The sequence below is a fragment of the Pelobates fuscus genome, chromosome 2 (genome assembly GCF_036172605.1).
Source record: "Pelobates fuscus isolate aPelFus1 chromosome 2, aPelFus1.pri, whole genome shotgun sequence".
In the NCBI taxonomy this organism is placed as follows: domain Eukaryota; kingdom Metazoa; phylum Chordata; class Amphibia; order Anura; family Pelobatidae; genus Pelobates; species Pelobates fuscus.
In genome coordinates, this window is record NC_086318.1 from 403,850,886 (window position 1) to 403,868,896 (window position 18,011).

Consider the following 18,011-nt stretch of genomic DNA (forward strand, 5'->3'; position numbering starts at 1 on the left):
AGAAAGCGTTAAAATAAGTTTATGTTTAGAATATGCCCCCAAAAGACAAATCAATAACAAAGAGTGAAAGGAACAGATGACAGCCAAATACATAATATAGATTAGGTCATTATGTTTTCAAACTGTGTTCTATTTGATAGCAGTATTTCACATGTACTGCCACCCACACTAAGCATTCAATGACATGATTTATTTTTTAAATGATCATCATTCATTACTACCGCTTCTCTTTAAAGATGTCGAGAAATAAACTGACAACTTGACAGTGTGTCATATTCTTGTCACCCCATGCCTTCCACTTCCAATTCTTACTGACAATGGTATTTCATTGCTTACGTGTTTATTCAACATTTTATCTATGCATATACCTCTCTATAGGTGTACAACCATATAAAACATGTACACAGAGACACACACACACACACACACGCAGAAGAGAGAAATAACTATTCACAGAATTTAACTAGGTTCCACCTTATTCCATCTAAATGTCACATGGACGCTAAATTACTATGCTAAGTTGAAGCATAAATTTTCCTGTGTTTTTACATTGCGTTATGGTTACAATAGAAAAATAATTAGACATCATGCCACTACTCTGCAATAAAAGCCATTAACAAATCAATAATTATTAAAATAAAAAGAGCACATAAAAGGTAAAAAAAGAGAGATAGATCATGTTTAGAGAAATGTGTTTTGTTAAGTTTATTGAAAATTAAGCTTACATATTTTTCCTCTGTGTACACCCCCCACACACAAACACAAGTCACTTGTCAGTCAAGTTATTGTATTTATATGCTTTTGAGAACGCACAACTGAAAGGTTTAATGCAGAAATTGCAATCATTTACATGGCATAACAGTTCAGTCACACAGCAACGTATCGCATTCATTCTGCCTCTGATGCTAATAACAAAGTGTTCAGTTTATAGCCGGGAAAACATACATCCATAATCAGGAGAATCCATGCTGATAGCTGCAAGATATAGCAAACACCCCAATCTGTAATAAGACTTTCCAAGTTCTCGCGGACACATATCTTCCCTAACAAAATATCCCTGCGTGTGTATCCATGTCTGCTGTGCTAATCAACATATGAAAAAACAAAAAGTTGGTGAGATATATATATATATCTCCATATCCATTGGAGTGTTCCCTGGCGAGGGTACATGGGCTTCAGGCTGGCAGTGACGAGTAACTTAAGGTCTGGCTGTTCGCTTAAGACTTTAAAATTTAAGTCCTTTATATATAGATGAGAGAGTGCGACACACACACAATACTAAATAAAGTAACACTCAAAATTTAGAAAAAACCCAAACAACCCAATAATATGTATAAAAAAAAAAAAAAAAAAAAAGTTACTGCAAAGTCCATTATCAATGTTTTGGAACTCATCAGGAACGGTTAATATAGATCAAAAAACTTCCCATTGCCATCAATCAATACAGATTGCAAGCAATGCATTAGAACAGGGGTAGGCAACCTACGGCACTAGTGCCATGCACGGCACTCAAGGTGTCTTTACACGGCACTCAAGGCTGCTACAGCCAAACAGGCTCTGGCCTATCAGGAGTCCCAGTGAAACTTCAGATATCTGCTAATATGAAAAGGTGGTGAAGGTCAATCCTCAATTTATGCATTGCAGCACACAGAGTAAGTGATCTCAGATCACTTCCTCTCAGCACTTGTGAATAAGAATCCACACTGAGGTAGAGCAGCCCACAGCGGATATTGCAGCTCCTGCCCTTCACCTGTACCTGGCCAGCCTTGTCCCCACTGGAACCCATGGAAGCCACCCACACTGCTAGATTTACACAGAAATGCACAATAACCCTCCCCTCATACAAATAATACGAACAGCCCACAAACAAACATACATACAATCCGCACAAACGTAACCCGCTAACAATCCACATAATGCACACAACCCCACATGCAGCCTCTCACATGCAATACCACAAACAGCCCCCACACATACAAAAACTATCAAACACACAATGTGGCATATCCATCCACACACACAATTCCACAAGCAGCCCCCATACACCGCCCACACTCATATGTATCATACACGATACCACAAACTACTCCTGAACATATACAATATAATAGCTCATATATGCACAAATACAACGATACAAAGCAATTACAGTATAAATAACACAAGCAGAATACGGCAGCATACACACCCCAATTTATAAAATAAGAACCAGCACGCTACGGGACATCACAATCCTATATCGGCACAGTACTGCTAAAAGGTTGCATACCCCTGCATTAGAAGATAGTTTGCCAAGCGTTGATATCACAATTATGAGATAAAATATATCTTTCCACGCATGACCAAATCATCCCAGCTCCTCAATGCAAAATAAAAAATACAACCCTCCCAAACAAACAGTCAAAATATACATAAGGCAACATGCTTACCCTTTCCTTTGTTCTTTTTACTAAGTACCAAAATCTTCCTGTCATATGAGGTTTCCGGGGCAGAAGGCTGTGCGGGGGCACGTTGTTCTGATGGCTTTTGATACCAAACCTTTTTTAAAACAAATCAAGAAAAGTACTGTTTAAAGAAATGTTACACCATATTAATAGGAGTGAGACATAGCGTTAAAAAGCACCGAATCGGGGGCGGAGCTTGACCACCATCCTGCACGGACGCCATGCTTGTGAGCTCCTCAGCGCAAACACCCAAAAACGCAAATAACCCGAAAGTGGGAACCCATACTGACCGCAAAAGTAGCCAGCCACAACGAGCATCGACTCCTGAGGCGATAGATGCCCTTTTTTCAACCAAAGACCCAGCCAAGACGGAAGAGGAGAACTGGGGCCTACCCCGCGTTATCCCTCTCAGGCCTGGAGACGCTGCTCACGCGGCAGGTGAGCGACGACTACCCTCACATCTTACCCGACACCCTGGCCCACATGCCAGCTATGGGCCGCCGCTCACAGAAGAACACGGCGATGGATAACAGGGATATTGGGACTATGTTTCAGCGGCCAGCGCCACCCCAACCCGCTCCTTCAGAGGCTCAGCGGCCTGTCACTACCCCGCGGCCTAACACCTCCACACACTTAGACGAGCAAACTGGGGCTGATAGATCGGTAGCCACTCACCCGATGGCGCCTGCAGAACCCGCCGACTGCACACCGACAACCAGACACGACCTGAAGGTCCTCTTAACGGACTTTCATAAGATACTGGCGAAAGAACTCGCTCCCATAAAAACGGACATGAAAGCAATCACGGACCGGGTACAGACCTCGGAGAGAGATATTGCAGATCTCCAACTACAGGTGACCGAGCTCCAAACTACAGTGCACCAGGTCCGGTCCCAGCACAGGGCCATCACTGCTCAAATCACGGCCATGGAGGACCGTCAACGCCGTACCAACATCAAAGTAAGAGGCATCCCAATGACAGTTACGGTAGACGAACTGCCCCACTATGTCAGACGATTGCTGACTTCCATCCTGTCCCAGACGGTTGCCAAAAAAATAAACATTGCAGGAATTTACCGCCTACCGGGTCCTGCGGGGGCTTCCACCCAGGTGACGAGAGATGTCATTCTTCGATGTGCCACAGCCCATGACAAAATCCTGATAATGACGGCGATTAAGGGGAAAACACCTCTGAGTTTCGAAGAGGCGTCCCTGACATTTTATCAGGACCTCACAAAGGCGACTCTCTTATGGCGTAAAACGCTCACGCCTGTGACCAGCACTCTCCGCTCCGCCAACATGGCCTACAGATGGGGCATGAATGGATCCCTGACAGTGACCCTGAATGGCAGCCCACATACGCTCACCTCGATTGAAGACGCAACTCCGTTCCTGACAGCCCTGGGCCTAAACCACTCACCGGTAAACACACAAGCAAGAGCACCCCACCCCACTTCCATCTGGGACCCGATACACGCACCAGCCTTCATTCCGAGATCGACAGCTGCGGGAGCTGCAGCACCAGGAATCAGCTCGAGTGACGACCCGACCTGAAGGACTATTTGCCAGATTGGCGACCTGCTTGCATGACCTGCGGGTCCTCAACTTATAGGACTGTCTGATTGGGACTTTGTATACGGCTCTCAACCGATGATGTTTTATTCTATGATATTATTATCCTTCTCTTCCCCCATCCCAAACTCACCTTTGCGTTACTGTACCCCATTCACATAAATCTGGAGACACGACAACCCCCAGGCACCACAGCCAAGGCTAGGGTCTCAGCAGTGGCGAATTCCCTCATAACTAGAGAATGTTAATTTACTGCCACGCACAGTCACTGAGGGAACCCTGAACCTCTCCACACACCTCCCCCCCTCGCTACTCCCTAGGTAAGGAGAAACCAAACCCAATACACCGGGTGACTAGACACCTCACGATCATGAGGCCTAAGCTCACCCCCTATGGGATACCCAGCTCTTAGGCTAACACGACATATACAGCATGCAACCGCACCACACGTAGACATTGGTCCACAAGCTGACCATTACAGTCATGGGTCCCATGACCACAACCCCAGCGTATGGTGCATTCGCGCACTTAGCAGCAAGGATGCATCCCTTCTGAAACCCCATCGTACCACTGACGACCCACCAGCTGCCGAGACTCACACGAACCAAGCCTAGTATGTGAATTAACCTCTTTAGCATAACAAATGTACACAAAATATGGCCCCTCTTTATTGGCTTATCGTCTTAAAAATGTGCAGCACCATCATATGCCACAATTCTCACGCTTTACTGTTTGTAACTGTTGCGGCATGGCAAATATTATGTGTTTAAACCCTGCGCACAAAAACGGAAAAATTATAAAATGAGGCTAACAAATGTCTAGAGATGATATACATGGTATTGTAATGACCCCGATATGTATGAAACTTTATTGTCTCCACTCTTCTTTTCTGTACCCTCAAACTTTTATGCCTCAATAAAAAAGAGATTTACAAAAAAGCACCGAATCGCCTCCATAACAGAGTGCCTCGCATTACCTCTGGCACGTCAAAAGGCACATCTTGACCGTTCTGCTTGAAAATCTCTGCCAGCAGTTTCAAAGTTCTTTCCCGTGGGATCACATTTTCTTCTTGTATTTTAGTCCAAACAGCGTCTGCTTTCTTCCAATCATTATTTTCCTCTGCAACATAAAATAATACAACAAGGATTACTTCCTGTAGAATACATACCAATATCACTTCAAATGACAAAAGGAGGACACCTCTTTTTTAAATTTAGCTTTTGACTATTTCTTTCCTAATGATGTAGATTAAATTCATGATACACAGCTATCCAGTTATTGATATCACTAAGAAAAACACTTAAAATCTGATTGCACAGCCTGTCCAAGATTTGTGAGAGTGAAACTCCAGGGTAGCAGCCGCTGTAATTAATTCAGTTTATTTCCTGTAACTGATATGCCAGAAAAGGTTGGAGAGACACAGACAATTCTTTCTCACCAGACCCTCTCTTGGCACATCCCTAAAAGGTAGGAGGTTAACTTAAGGAATTTAGCCGGGAAAGAGTGTACCGCCGACCTATGGCGGACAGATGATGTATACCCTCTAAGAATAAACAAATCCTAATCCTGTATAAGCACTACGTTAAAAACATACAAAATGTTGTAGTGGGTATAAGGCAAATATAATTCAATCTTGGTGTTCTGGAGTCACCTTCGCAAAGTTATTCACAAAAGTGTGAGGGGTCCAGAATTTCAAAGTGAATTAAAAAATTAAAGAAGATAAACGGGCAGCACAGATTACTTGGTGTTAATATTTGAATTCACATTGAATTCCCACTTGGTTCTCTCTTTAGTAAGTAACCCTGTCAATTATTGGTTTATTATGCTTCCAGAAATTACATACATACAAGATTCTAGAGCCCAATATACCATTTCAGAAATGTGTATATATAATAGACCTCTTATAATAACAAATTATACAAAAAGCAGATACCATAAAAAGGTACACAGCAGCATGAAGACAACCCATTTGTTGATGCACTAGTAAAAATAAATAGCAGGCTGAATACCTCGGAGAATGGAAACAGTGCCAAAACGTAGCCAATGGTTTAAACCATAGCACGACACAACTTTTAACTATACATAATCTGTTATTAGCAGATTAGATTCATATTTGTCAGATTATAAAAGCAAATTAATCCATTTTTAACCACGATTTACCCCTTTGCTAATCAGCTTAGTAACTAAAGCGCAGATTTGTAAATGCGCGTTACGTGTGCCCCATGGGGTGCATGTGATTTTGCCAGAGGGTACTTCAGAACTGGTTTAGTTTTTAAAATGTGAAGTTATCTGAATGGAACGGTTTGTAACAGACAAACTATCAAAAGGATGACAATTATTAAGAGACACTTTCAATGTCTTTGAATTTTTTTGCAAAGAGCCTCCAGGGGTGACATCCACGGGTAGGAGGAGAGGGAGGACATATTTAACAGAACATTTAGACATTCTGCACTGCTTTCGTCTTGGTTCAGATCTCCAGATCACCATTGTATTTTAGTGCACAAGCAAGCACAGAGGTGGATGGAAGATCACCCAAGACAGTAGGATCTTCCACAGATATTGCACATAGTGAATGACAGCTGACGCGGAGATGACAGAATGTAGTAGCAATAGATCTGCTCATTGCCTCAAGTCAGGTTCGTTGAGAGACAATGTAGTCCCAGTTTTGTATTGTAAATTCGGTAAAATTTCAACCTAATTTAAGTTTTTCATGAAGATTCTATCTTTATTAAAAGCTACAAAAAAAAAAAAAGGGACTGCTAAATTACATCCTGGCTTAAAATACCTGCCAACTTCTGATAACTGAACTCAAAGCAATTTAATAAACTATTTTAAATTGTTTTTGTGAAAGTGTCCTGTTCTACAAACCTTTATAAAATGAAAAATGAATTGTGATGAGTAGTTTTTTTTTGCATATAAAATACAGTACAGAGCAGGTACAAATTACTCACTGCAGAGCTGTAGAAGATAGAAATACATCTCGTCTCGGTCACATTCAAATAGTTTCTGAGTCACCTCCACCATGTTTTCCAACACTTCCACCTAAAACACGGAAAAATAATGAATAATTAAGAAAGGTTAAATTTTTCACTGATAGCAATTTGAGTTGCAATCGCCTCATGTACTTTGTATGTTCTACTGGGGATACAGGAATCAGACTATCCGCTCACATTCTGTTGCCTCCATTTTAATTCAACCGTGGGATATAAAATAACTACTTGTATTCCATGGTATCGTACGAAGTTCATTTATGACAAGGGATATGTTGTTTTATGTTTTGCAGATATGATGTTCTTTTTTAAATTCTGTAAAAGTTTAAAACAATTACCTTGTTAGATGCAATGCACTTGGAAGCAAACCACTCCAATCTTCCAGGCCGTGCTCTTAAACCAGGAGTCTACAGGTACAAACACAAGGGAGAAGGTGACTTGTTATGACCAATATAAGAAAACATTAAGCACTAAAACAAAGAGAAAAACCTAAGAGCCAATGTGGACCCTAGTCCTTCCTAAAGCCAACACAGAGTTGGTCAATTTGGAAACATGGGTACAGCTAGTTTTTCCTCTGTGTTATTAGACCGTTTTATGTTTTACAATTTGCCACTGTTCACTGCACACTACAATCAAGGAGTCTGACAAGAAAGCTTAGCAACTGCTGGAAAGAGGCCATAAGAGCTGATCATTGTCTTACATTCCTTGAGCTAAGAGAAGCAACACTTGCCAGAACACACAACTTCCAGTCTACTTGTAGGCTGTCCAACTTAAACCCTCCTGGGCTCCAAGTTCGCCAGGTTTTAGAGCCACTGCTTAACAAGTTGCACAGTTGTAGACAATGTTAATTGATGAATTAAATGCTAATTGAAGAAATCTTAACATTCTGCCAGGTATAAAGCCCACGGGACATACTTGGACTCTTCTAGTGCGCATTAGGAAGAGTAAGGAAGCCTGCAAAATAAATTATTTTTATTTATTTTTAAATAAATCTAAGCCTTTCTTCTTGGCTGTTTCCAGGCATGGACGGGTGGATAGAATGATTCACAGACACACATTTCTATGAATAAGTAGGACGACTTACATGATCAAATTGTTTCTTAAACATATGTCAATACTGCTCTATATTAAAAAGGTTACGTTAAACACAGTCTGTAAAGCAGAAGGTGGGTATAATGGTATCATCGTTTTTTGTTGTTGTTTTTTTTTTTTTTTTTTTTAAGTGTTAAAGGAATCAAAATCAAGGAGGTTAGCTCAAATGCAAAAGGGCAATGATATACCACATTAAGCATACCTATTGTTTTATTAGTTTCAAACACACAAGCGCATCAGGCTTTCGTCAACTTAAGAATCGGTTTAAAAGTCTTTGACCGAGATCCTAGGACATAGATCAGTAAAGAGGCAATCTGGGATAGCAAGCACAGGGCACAAACCTCTGACATACACAGGGCCTAGCCTGTAAGTAACAACTAGCTTTGGAATGGAGTATTAAAGGACCACAGCTATATCAAAACTATTTTTTTTAACACAATAATCCATTCATCAAGGTTTGAAAGTATACAATACTTTTTTCTTTATAAATAATTAAAGCCACACTATAGTCACCAAAATAACTTTAGCTTAATGAAGCAGTTTGGGTGTTCAGATAATGTCTCAAGTCTCACTGCTCAATTCTCTGCAATTTAAAAGTTAAATAACTTTTGTTTCTGTTTATGCTGCCCTAGGGACACCTTTGGCTGGTTGGGATTCACATACAGACTGCATGGAAAAAAACAACTGATTCATTTTGAATCAGACGTTAACTTGCTTTAGACATTTTGATGATCACACACGCTCCTGTAGGGTCTAGAATGCTATTAAAAAAGGAGGAAAATAGAATTTCTAAATTACATAGACTTAGCAATAAAGGAAATGTAAACATTAGATCTCGCTTTACAGGACGTATTTTGGAAGGCTGTATGAGTCACATGCAGGGAGGTGTGGTTAGGGCTGTATGAACAAAGTGAATTAACTCATAAATGGCAGAGAATGCAGCAGTGAGACAGCAGGGACATGATCTATACATCAATTAAAAAAAAATCTCTTTTGAGAACTCGATGAAAAGTTAATTATAATAAACTATAGTTTTGAGGTGATAATTGACCTTTAAAGTCCCATTGTACAGCGCTATGGAATTTGATGGCGCTATAAAATAATAAAATAATAAGGTGTCAAAGAATCTCAGATCATGGTCAGCAGGAGCATATTTAGCTTATTGGATATTCATTCTCTGGCTATACCCAGAAAACAAAGTCTAGAACTACCCAGGCTGATGTCTACATTATGCAAGGTCATTAAAGGCACCTGTAAGGTCATGGTCAAATGGGAGGACTATGACCTTCTACTCAAAAACGGATATTTACATTACATTTACGAGGCCATTAATATGCTAGACAGTTCATGGTTTAAGATGGCGCTTTAATATTTCAAATCCACAGCTTTGTGATATGTCTTGAAAGGAAGACGAACTTACATAAAGATAAAAAAAAAAAAGAAAATTTCAAAAAAAGTCGTCTTCTGAAGTCTATCCGTCTACCAAATATCATAATGTGAAAAGTGCTACATTCACTTACAATTTTCAATATCATTGCAGATCCAAATGCCAATGATCTAAATACCCGCAAAGCTCCACAACTTAATATAGTAAATCCCCTCTTGTTCCAAACTGATTGAAAAAACTGTCATTGCAAGGGCAGACAAGTAGAACAGCATATATCCATGCATTTCATTTTGAAATTGAGAACTGTTTCACATGGACTGGGTCTCAATCATCAAAAGAACATCTAGGTCAGATTAACTAAATCTCCTTGGCTTGCGCAGCAGTCCATATTTGTAGCTTATCTCTCACATCTGAGTGAATTACAAACACAGAGCCTGTCTGGCAGTAAGCAGGCATAGCAATCCTTCCTGTTCTACACTAATCAAAGTTTGGAGTCAAGTTCACCTCTAAGATAGCTGAATGACGTACTTAACTGAATCCTCGCACATCTACAAAACAAAGAAAAACAAAGATGGCATCCAGAAGTGGTAAAGAAACGTAGGGGAAAAAAACAAACATTTCTTTGCAAACGTAGAATTCTGAATCAAATAATAAATGGATCCAGAAAGTAGGATAATCACAGACGATGGCCCGCTATATTTTGGTTGTATATCCATACCACGGGCAGATTTTATTAATTATAACTGTAGCACACAGGCTTTACACAGATTCCCAAGAGGTGGATTTAAGACACAGATTTGCACTTTGCCTCACAGATTCCTGACAATCTGAGACAGAGTTACACTGTCGGGTCATCTGGAGGATTGTTTACAACTTGTGTGAGACACAATATCATGTGACTTCATACGTATGATGCTAATATTAATTTTAATGTCTTTATACATTTTCTTTCCATCCCCGCATATTCATTTTCTAACTACCTATACTTTCTGTTGATAATGTTCAATATGTTTTCCATTTTGTTTATTTTTTTTAAATATATTTAACATTAATCTTGGATAAAACTGCATTTATTTTCCTTGCAAAGTGGAACACTGGGAATTAAAACGCAAAAGGTAATCCAAGGTTCTGATTGGCTACTCATGTTTTCAGCATCTTTTTTTAAAATCAGTTAAACGTGCAATTACAACACTACCCTCTCTCTTGGCCAATGATAGTGAATTCAGTTTATTTAAAGGGATTCTATAGCGCTAAGAATGCAAATCTGTATTCCTAGCACTATAGTGCCCTCTGCACCCCAAGGTTAAAAAAAACTCTTTAGCCACTTACCCGATTTAAGGATCCTCGAGTCCGATAGCATCCAGGAAGTGTCTCTAGTAGCTGCCTGACTGAAAGCCACTAGAGGCAGTTTTAGCCCTACAAGGTAATCTTTGCAGTTTCTCTAAAACTGCAATGATTTACATTGTAGGACTAAGTGGAACATGGACACTGCACACAGACCACCTCAATGAGATGAAGTGATCTGGGTGACTATAGTGTCCCTTTAACCCCTTAAGACCGGAGGGCGTACAATTACGTCCTTTTTAAAGCGGCTCTAAACGCCGCCGGGCGTAATTGTACACCCTCCGTTTTTTTTTTTTTTTTTTTACTTACCCGGTCTCCGGCGATCCCACGCCGGCGATCGCGGTTGGGGGGAATCCCAGGGAGCCCCCGCGGCACCTCCGTCCTCTTCAGCCTCCCTGGGCCATGTGAGAGGACCTCACAATCACATGGCTGGGATAGCTGGCTGCAGCAATGCCAGCAGGGGGACTAACTGTAATGACAGTTAATCCCCCTGCTGGCTGAAATCAAATAAAAAAAAAAAAAAGTTAAAATAAGTGTAAAAAAAAAAATATATATACTTAGATCATATATATATATATATATATATATATATATATATATATATATATATATATATATATATATATATATATACACACACACACACACACACACATATATATATATACACATATATATATATATATATATATACACATATATACACACACACACACACACACTGTCTAGGTGTATTTTAATATTAATATATATATATTAATATCAAATTACACCTAGACTGATTCTGAATAAATATATATATATATAATTATTGTTATATATATATATATATATTTATATATAATATAAAAAAATATGTAAATACGTAAAAAAAATTAAATTAAAAAATTTACAAATAAAATATTACAAAATATATAGATGTGTTTTATTTCGTTCTAACTGTATTGTGATATTAATATATATATTTATATCAAAATACACGTAGAACGAAATATATATATCTATATACATAAATATATACGTATATATCACTATATATATATATACCTATATATAAATAAAAATATTTTTAAAAAAATTATATATATACGTATAGATATATTAATTCTACACATATATTTATGCAATATTTTTACATAATTAGGTATCCTAATTAATTACAATTAGCGGGACCTGCCTGACAACCCATGCCGAAAGTATAGGGAATTTAATTTGCTAGCACTATATTTAACCCTATAACTTTCCAAGACACCATAAAACCTGTACATGGGGGGGTACTGTTTTACTCGGGAGTCTTCGCTGAACACAAATATTAGTGTTTCAAAACAGTAAAATGTATTACAACGATGATATCGCCAGTAAAAGTGATGTTTTTTTGCATTTTTCACGCACAAACAGCACTTACACGGACGATATTATTGCTGCAATACTTTTATTGAATTATTGAATACAATATTATTGCTGCAAGTCTCCCGAGTACAACAGTACCCCTCATGTACAGGTTTTATGGTGTTTTCAAAAATTACAGCGTCAAATATAAGGCTTGTGTTTCATTTTTTTCACATTAAAGGGAAACTCTACTCACCGAAAATACAGCTTATTTTCCTCCCAAACTAAATTCTACCCATCCCCTGCACCTCTGTAACCCCCCTTGCAAGACATATAAACTTCAATAAATATTATAATTCTTACCTTATTTCCAGCGCCGCGTCACACATCCATCCTCCGTCGGCTACACCCCCTTCCGCGTCATCCGATCAGCTGACCCACTCTCTCCTTCCCTCCGCCAATGAGCTCATACTCATTGGGAATCATTGGGAAGCAAGAGCGCATGCGCATCTAACGCAGCGCCCCACCCCTCGCACGCTTCACGCAGAGATTCATTGAATCCCCTTGTGAAGCTGCATTAGACCCACGTGATGTGCGACGTCCTCATACAGTGCGTGGGGGCGTCGCACGTCGTAACTCACCTTTCCTCTCCTATGGATGCGGAAGCACCATCTAGCGGCTAGGTAAGAGAAGGCAGCTGGAGGTGGGATTTTCAATTTAACCAAAACACTGCGGTTTAGCAAAAACCACAGTGTTTTGACAAACTTGGTTAAGGGTAGAGGGCCAAGGCACCTAGACCACTCAAATGAGATGAAGTGGTCTGGGTGCCTAGAGTGTCCCTTTAAAATTCGCCAGATTGCTTACGTTGCCTTTGTGACCCTATGGTAGCCCAAGAATGAAAATTACCCCTATGATGGCATACTATTTGCAATAGTAGACAACCCAAGGTATTGCAAATGGGGTATGTCCAGTCTTTTTTAGTAGCCACGTAGTCACAAACACTGGCCAAAATTGGCGGTTTTTGCATTTTTCACACACAAACAAATACTAACGCTAACTTTGGCCAGTGTTTGTGACCAAATGGCTACTAAAAAGACTGGACATACCCCATTTGCAATACCTTGGGTTGTCTACTATTGCAAATGGTATGCCATTATGGGTGTAAATTTATTTCATGGGCTACTATACAGTCTCAAAGGCAACGTAACCAATCTGGCGAATTTCAATTTCAAATGTAACACGCTATATTTGACCCTGTAACTTCCCAAAACACCATAAAACCTGTACATAGGAGGTACTGTTTTACACGTGAGACTTTGCTGAATACAAATATGTGTATTTTCTTGCAGTAAAAGCAAACAGTATTATGACATTGACAGTTAAAATGTCATGTAGAACTAAAAAAATAAATCTTATTTTCTCCCATTTTTTTCATATTAAATTATGTTTCATAGCTAAATATTTGATATTAAATGGAAGCCCTGTTTCCCCTGAATAAAATGATATATAAGAAGGGGGGGTGCATTTAATATGAAAGAGGTGAATTATGGTTGGACAGACATTTAGCGCAATTGCGCCAGTTTTTGTTTACATTTTGTTTCGTTCACAACGTGTACATTTGGCTCCGTCCTTAAGGGGTTAAGTGAAACAAAACGTCATGTGACAGAGCTGCTCTATAAATATGACCAGTGTCAAAATGTCAAACAATTTGTAACATTGTAACAGAATCTTCAAAGACAGATAAGAGAATGAACAGGAATACATTTCTCACTTTAAGAATACATACCAGGATATCAAAGGATTACACATTCTGTACCAAATAAAAACACATTGTCTAAACAACACAGTAGTAATGTCTCAACAGGTTTCTGGGGATACATAACAGAATAAAAAGCGACAAAACCAAAAGATTTTGTACAATTCCCTAATTTTAACAACTTCTTTTCAAAAGTATTACATTTACTATAATTGCTCTAATGTCACTTTTTTCCCCCTCTAGTTAGGGGTTTTGTTTGCATTCCATCAAGAATAAACACTGCATTTAAAATTCCCTTGAAATAAATAAGCGGAAAGAACAAAGACCAAAAAAAAAAAGAAAAAGAAGAAGAAAAATAAGTAATTCTATGCACACGATTAGCATATGGACAATAAGAGGGGAAAACGCTCTCAAACCTATCAGAATTTCACACCTTCCGCCAAACCGCTGTTTTCTAAACATGTCACATTATCAATCTTAGAAACTAAATTTTCCGAAGCTAGGCACAGTTAGTCAATCACTGGCTTCATTTATATCAGAAAGCAAATCACAATGCTGTAAATCAAGATTCTCTCCTCTTTCAATATTTTCATTTGCAACATCAAATAAGTTCCCTGTTGATACTATAATTCATACAAAAAGCAATCTCGATAAAAGAGGTACATAATCTCAGACCTCGGAATTGTTTTATTGTTTTGGAGGTAGATTAAAAAAATAAAAATAAAGCAGATCCGGTGGAGTCCTGTGTCTTGAAATCTCCTGATAAAGTAATGTGTGCTGCAATGGTACACTTAAAAGCCAGTTTTAGTGGTGTGATTTTATTTTTTTTTCCACCTGACATTTGCTAGTGAAAAAAAAATGACATTTTGACCAAAGCTTTTTCTATATTATCTTTACCTTTAACTGAACACCACAAGAAAATAATCCTCAGATTTCTAGATATACATTAACCACAGCTTCTATTACCCCATGACCAGTTTCTATGGTGGCTTAGGATAATGGGAGTTGTCACACAGAAATATGGGGGGGGGGGGGGGGGGGGAGGGTGTACAGGTTAGGGTAGAGAATTGTTTTATAGTTAAAGAGATTCTCAATTAAGTGGTCTGGGTGCCATGTTCTTGTCGGTTTAACACTGCAACTGAGAACATGTTTTTATTGCAGGGTTAACATGTCTATTGGCAAGACAGCCACTAGATGTGTTTCTGCCTCTATAACCAAGTTAAAGGACCACTATAGGCACCCAGACCACTTCAGCTTAATGAAGTGGTCTGGGTGCCAGGTCCAGCTAGGGTTAACCCATTTTTTTTATAAAAAATTTTTTATGTTTATAAATGGGTTAATCCAGCCCTCAAATGTCTAATCCAGCCCTCAAATGTCTCACTGACCGCCACTAGAAGCGCTTGCGTGATTCTCACTGTGAAAATCACAGTGAGAGCACGCAAGTGTCCATAGGAAAACATTGATAATGCTTTCCTATGAGACCGGCTAAATGAGCGCGCAGCTCTTGCCGCGCGTGCGCATTCAGCCGCATGGGAGGAGAGGAGGAGGATCGGAGGAGGAGAGCTCCCTGCCCGGTGCTGGAGAAAGGTAAGTTTTAACCCCTTTCCTCTCCCCAGAGCCCGGCGGGAGGGGGTCCCTGAGGGTGGGGGCACCCTCAGGGCACTATAGTGGTCCTTTAATAACCAATTTGAGCTATATTACTTTCATACAGAGCGTTTGATTTGCGAAGTTCAAACTTTTGAAATGCATGCGCACTAGCTTCTCAATGCTTTGCCATGGAGAAGCAATGACGCATTAGATTGGCTGAGATTATCGAGACTAATGACGCAGGATGTAAGAAATGTAAACACACCTTTTAAACCCTGGCAAGGGATTGGATGCTGGATGGGTACGTGAACACTATAGCATTAGAAAAACATGTCTGTATACCTAACGCGATAATGTTTCTTTACGGTAATGTAGTAGTCACTGTTCAATGTAAAAAAAAAAAAAAGTATTTACTTTAAGGTCAGCACTAGGGCATGTATGTGGGAGTTAATTGGGAGTCCCAGTCCTGGGTAGCAGCACCGCTCAGAATGCAACTCCCACTAATCTCAGGCAGTCTGTGATTAGGGCCCCTGGAACTGCACGTTCATTAAGGGAAATAACCACAGTGCTAGAAAATATAATCTGTCTGTTGAAATAATAGGCAGATTGTGTAATATATTCATATATATATATATATATATATATATATATATATATATATATACACACTATGTATGGATTTCTTGCACTAGGGCATACACTGCAAGCTGTTCTTTTGACTTATCAATTTCAGGAAGTAAAAATTTCAATCAAGCCTAGATAAAATATACTAATCCCAAACAGACCAAGTTTGTCACCTACCACTTCCGCTAAGCTGCTTACCATAGCAGAAAAAAAAAAGAAAAAAAATGTTAAATTAAATGCCAAGCAGTAGCAAACAGCACTTCTTAGGTTGATTAACTTGAAGACAAGCATTACAAATAAATCTGAGCAAGGACAGCGGCAAATTAAATTCCAGCGCTTTTAAGAACAAAGAATTCCTTGGCAAAGAGGATTAACAACTTTACACCCAGGAATGCCATTTTAATTTAATTGTTCCACAATCCAAGATGTATTATGCGCATCATTTTTCAATAGAATGCCACAGTTAAAGAAACAGATCCAACGGACAGATAAGACGACTTCTTCCAAACTGCAATTTTACAGATACCAACCCAATTTTTCCCCCCCACTTCCCTATTATTGATGCTGATTATATTGAGATAGATGAGAAGTCGTGTAATTAGAGGTTAAAATATTAAGTGTATTCTAATTAAGGGTCGGCGTGACATTGAGATTAAAGGACTGTAGTTAAAAATCTCACCTCCATGATCTTCTTGGCTTCTTTGTACTTCCCAGTTTGGAGAAACGCAAAGAGCAGAGAATAGAGCATTGCCATTTCACCCCGTTCCTGAGATATGTGGTCCATCGCTTTTGGGAAATAAAGACAAATAAAAGAAAATTGTGTATTTTTAAAATATTTTTTTTTATCTCAAAATTCTTCCCAGACCCGGTGCCAATGAATTAAGAAGTTTACATTTTTGTTAAACAAAAGTCTGTACTGAGACTTAAATGAATATTGGCTGTTTAGGCAAAACATACCAGAAAATAAGATATTGTCCATTGATGTTATTATCACATGTAATATTGTTAGATATGTTTTCCAAATTAATTAATATTTTAGATACACTTTTAACATATGTTGTAACCAGTTTTGATATTTTTTTTATTTTTCTTTAGATATGGTATATTTTGATATTACAATATGCTGGAAAATATCATTTGAAAAAATGTTAATCCAAAAATATTGAATAATTTGTAAAGCTTATCCAACAATATTAAATGAAAGCATTTATATAGCGCCAACAGATTCCATAGCGCTTTACAATATTATAAGATAAAATTAACAATAAATGAGACCATTACAAAATATTACAGGAACAATAGGTTGAAGAGGACCCTGCTCAAACATGCATACACTGTTTAATAAAAACACTGCTTCAAAACATTCAGTATCAGGAGCCTAACGTATGACATATAGCATTTCAAATGAAGGTAAAATTGAAAAAGAAGTTTAAACTTTAAATCTAAAGGTTTATTTCAAAATTAACAATCAACATACTGTGAAAGAATAGAAAAAACAAAATACAATGCATATGGTGCATATATTAATAACCACCTATCGATGACGTCTCTGAAGTGGAAAAGCATGAAAAAAAAGTGTTATTGGACCCGAATATCCCTGGATAAAATCTCTACAAACAGAATTTTACCATTACGCTATTAAAAAATGGTGTGCAATACAGATGACGTTCCTAAAATAGTCAATTGTGTTACACAATATGACCCCCCCTTTTTAACACGTGAGAAAGTAAATATTACAAGATAGGCTCCGTTATAGAGATCTTCCATCTACACCAGGTTTTGTGAGCAATCTATTCCAGCCTTAATTTTGTATATTAAAAAAAATGAAAAATGTATCTTGCTGCCCCAACACCAACTTCTTGGCATATGTGTTTTTTGTTTTTTAA

The 18,011-nt window shown here is 38.5% G+C and overlaps 1 protein-coding gene across 2 annotated transcripts in view; it reads right to left on the reverse strand.

The window, feature by feature from the left end:
• LRPPRC (leucine rich pentatricopeptide repeat containing) overlaps nt 1-18,011 on the reverse strand; it is a 115,864-nt gene that overhangs the window by 24,418 nt on the left and 73,435 nt on the right. For both annotated transcript variants that reach the window (XM_063443902.1, XM_063443901.1), the window contains exons 25-29: nt 16,805-16,911; nt 7,345-7,413; nt 6,968-7,058; nt 4,993-5,135; nt 2,430-2,538 (exon numbers count right to left, since the gene is read on the reverse strand). In XM_063443902.1, the coding sequence (XP_063299972.1) occupies nt 2,430-2,538; nt 4,993-5,135; nt 6,968-7,058; nt 7,345-7,413; nt 16,805-16,911 (519 nt within the window). The remainder of the gene's footprint in view (nt 1-2,429; nt 2,539-4,992; nt 5,136-6,967; nt 7,059-7,344; nt 7,414-16,804; nt 16,912-18,011) is intronic.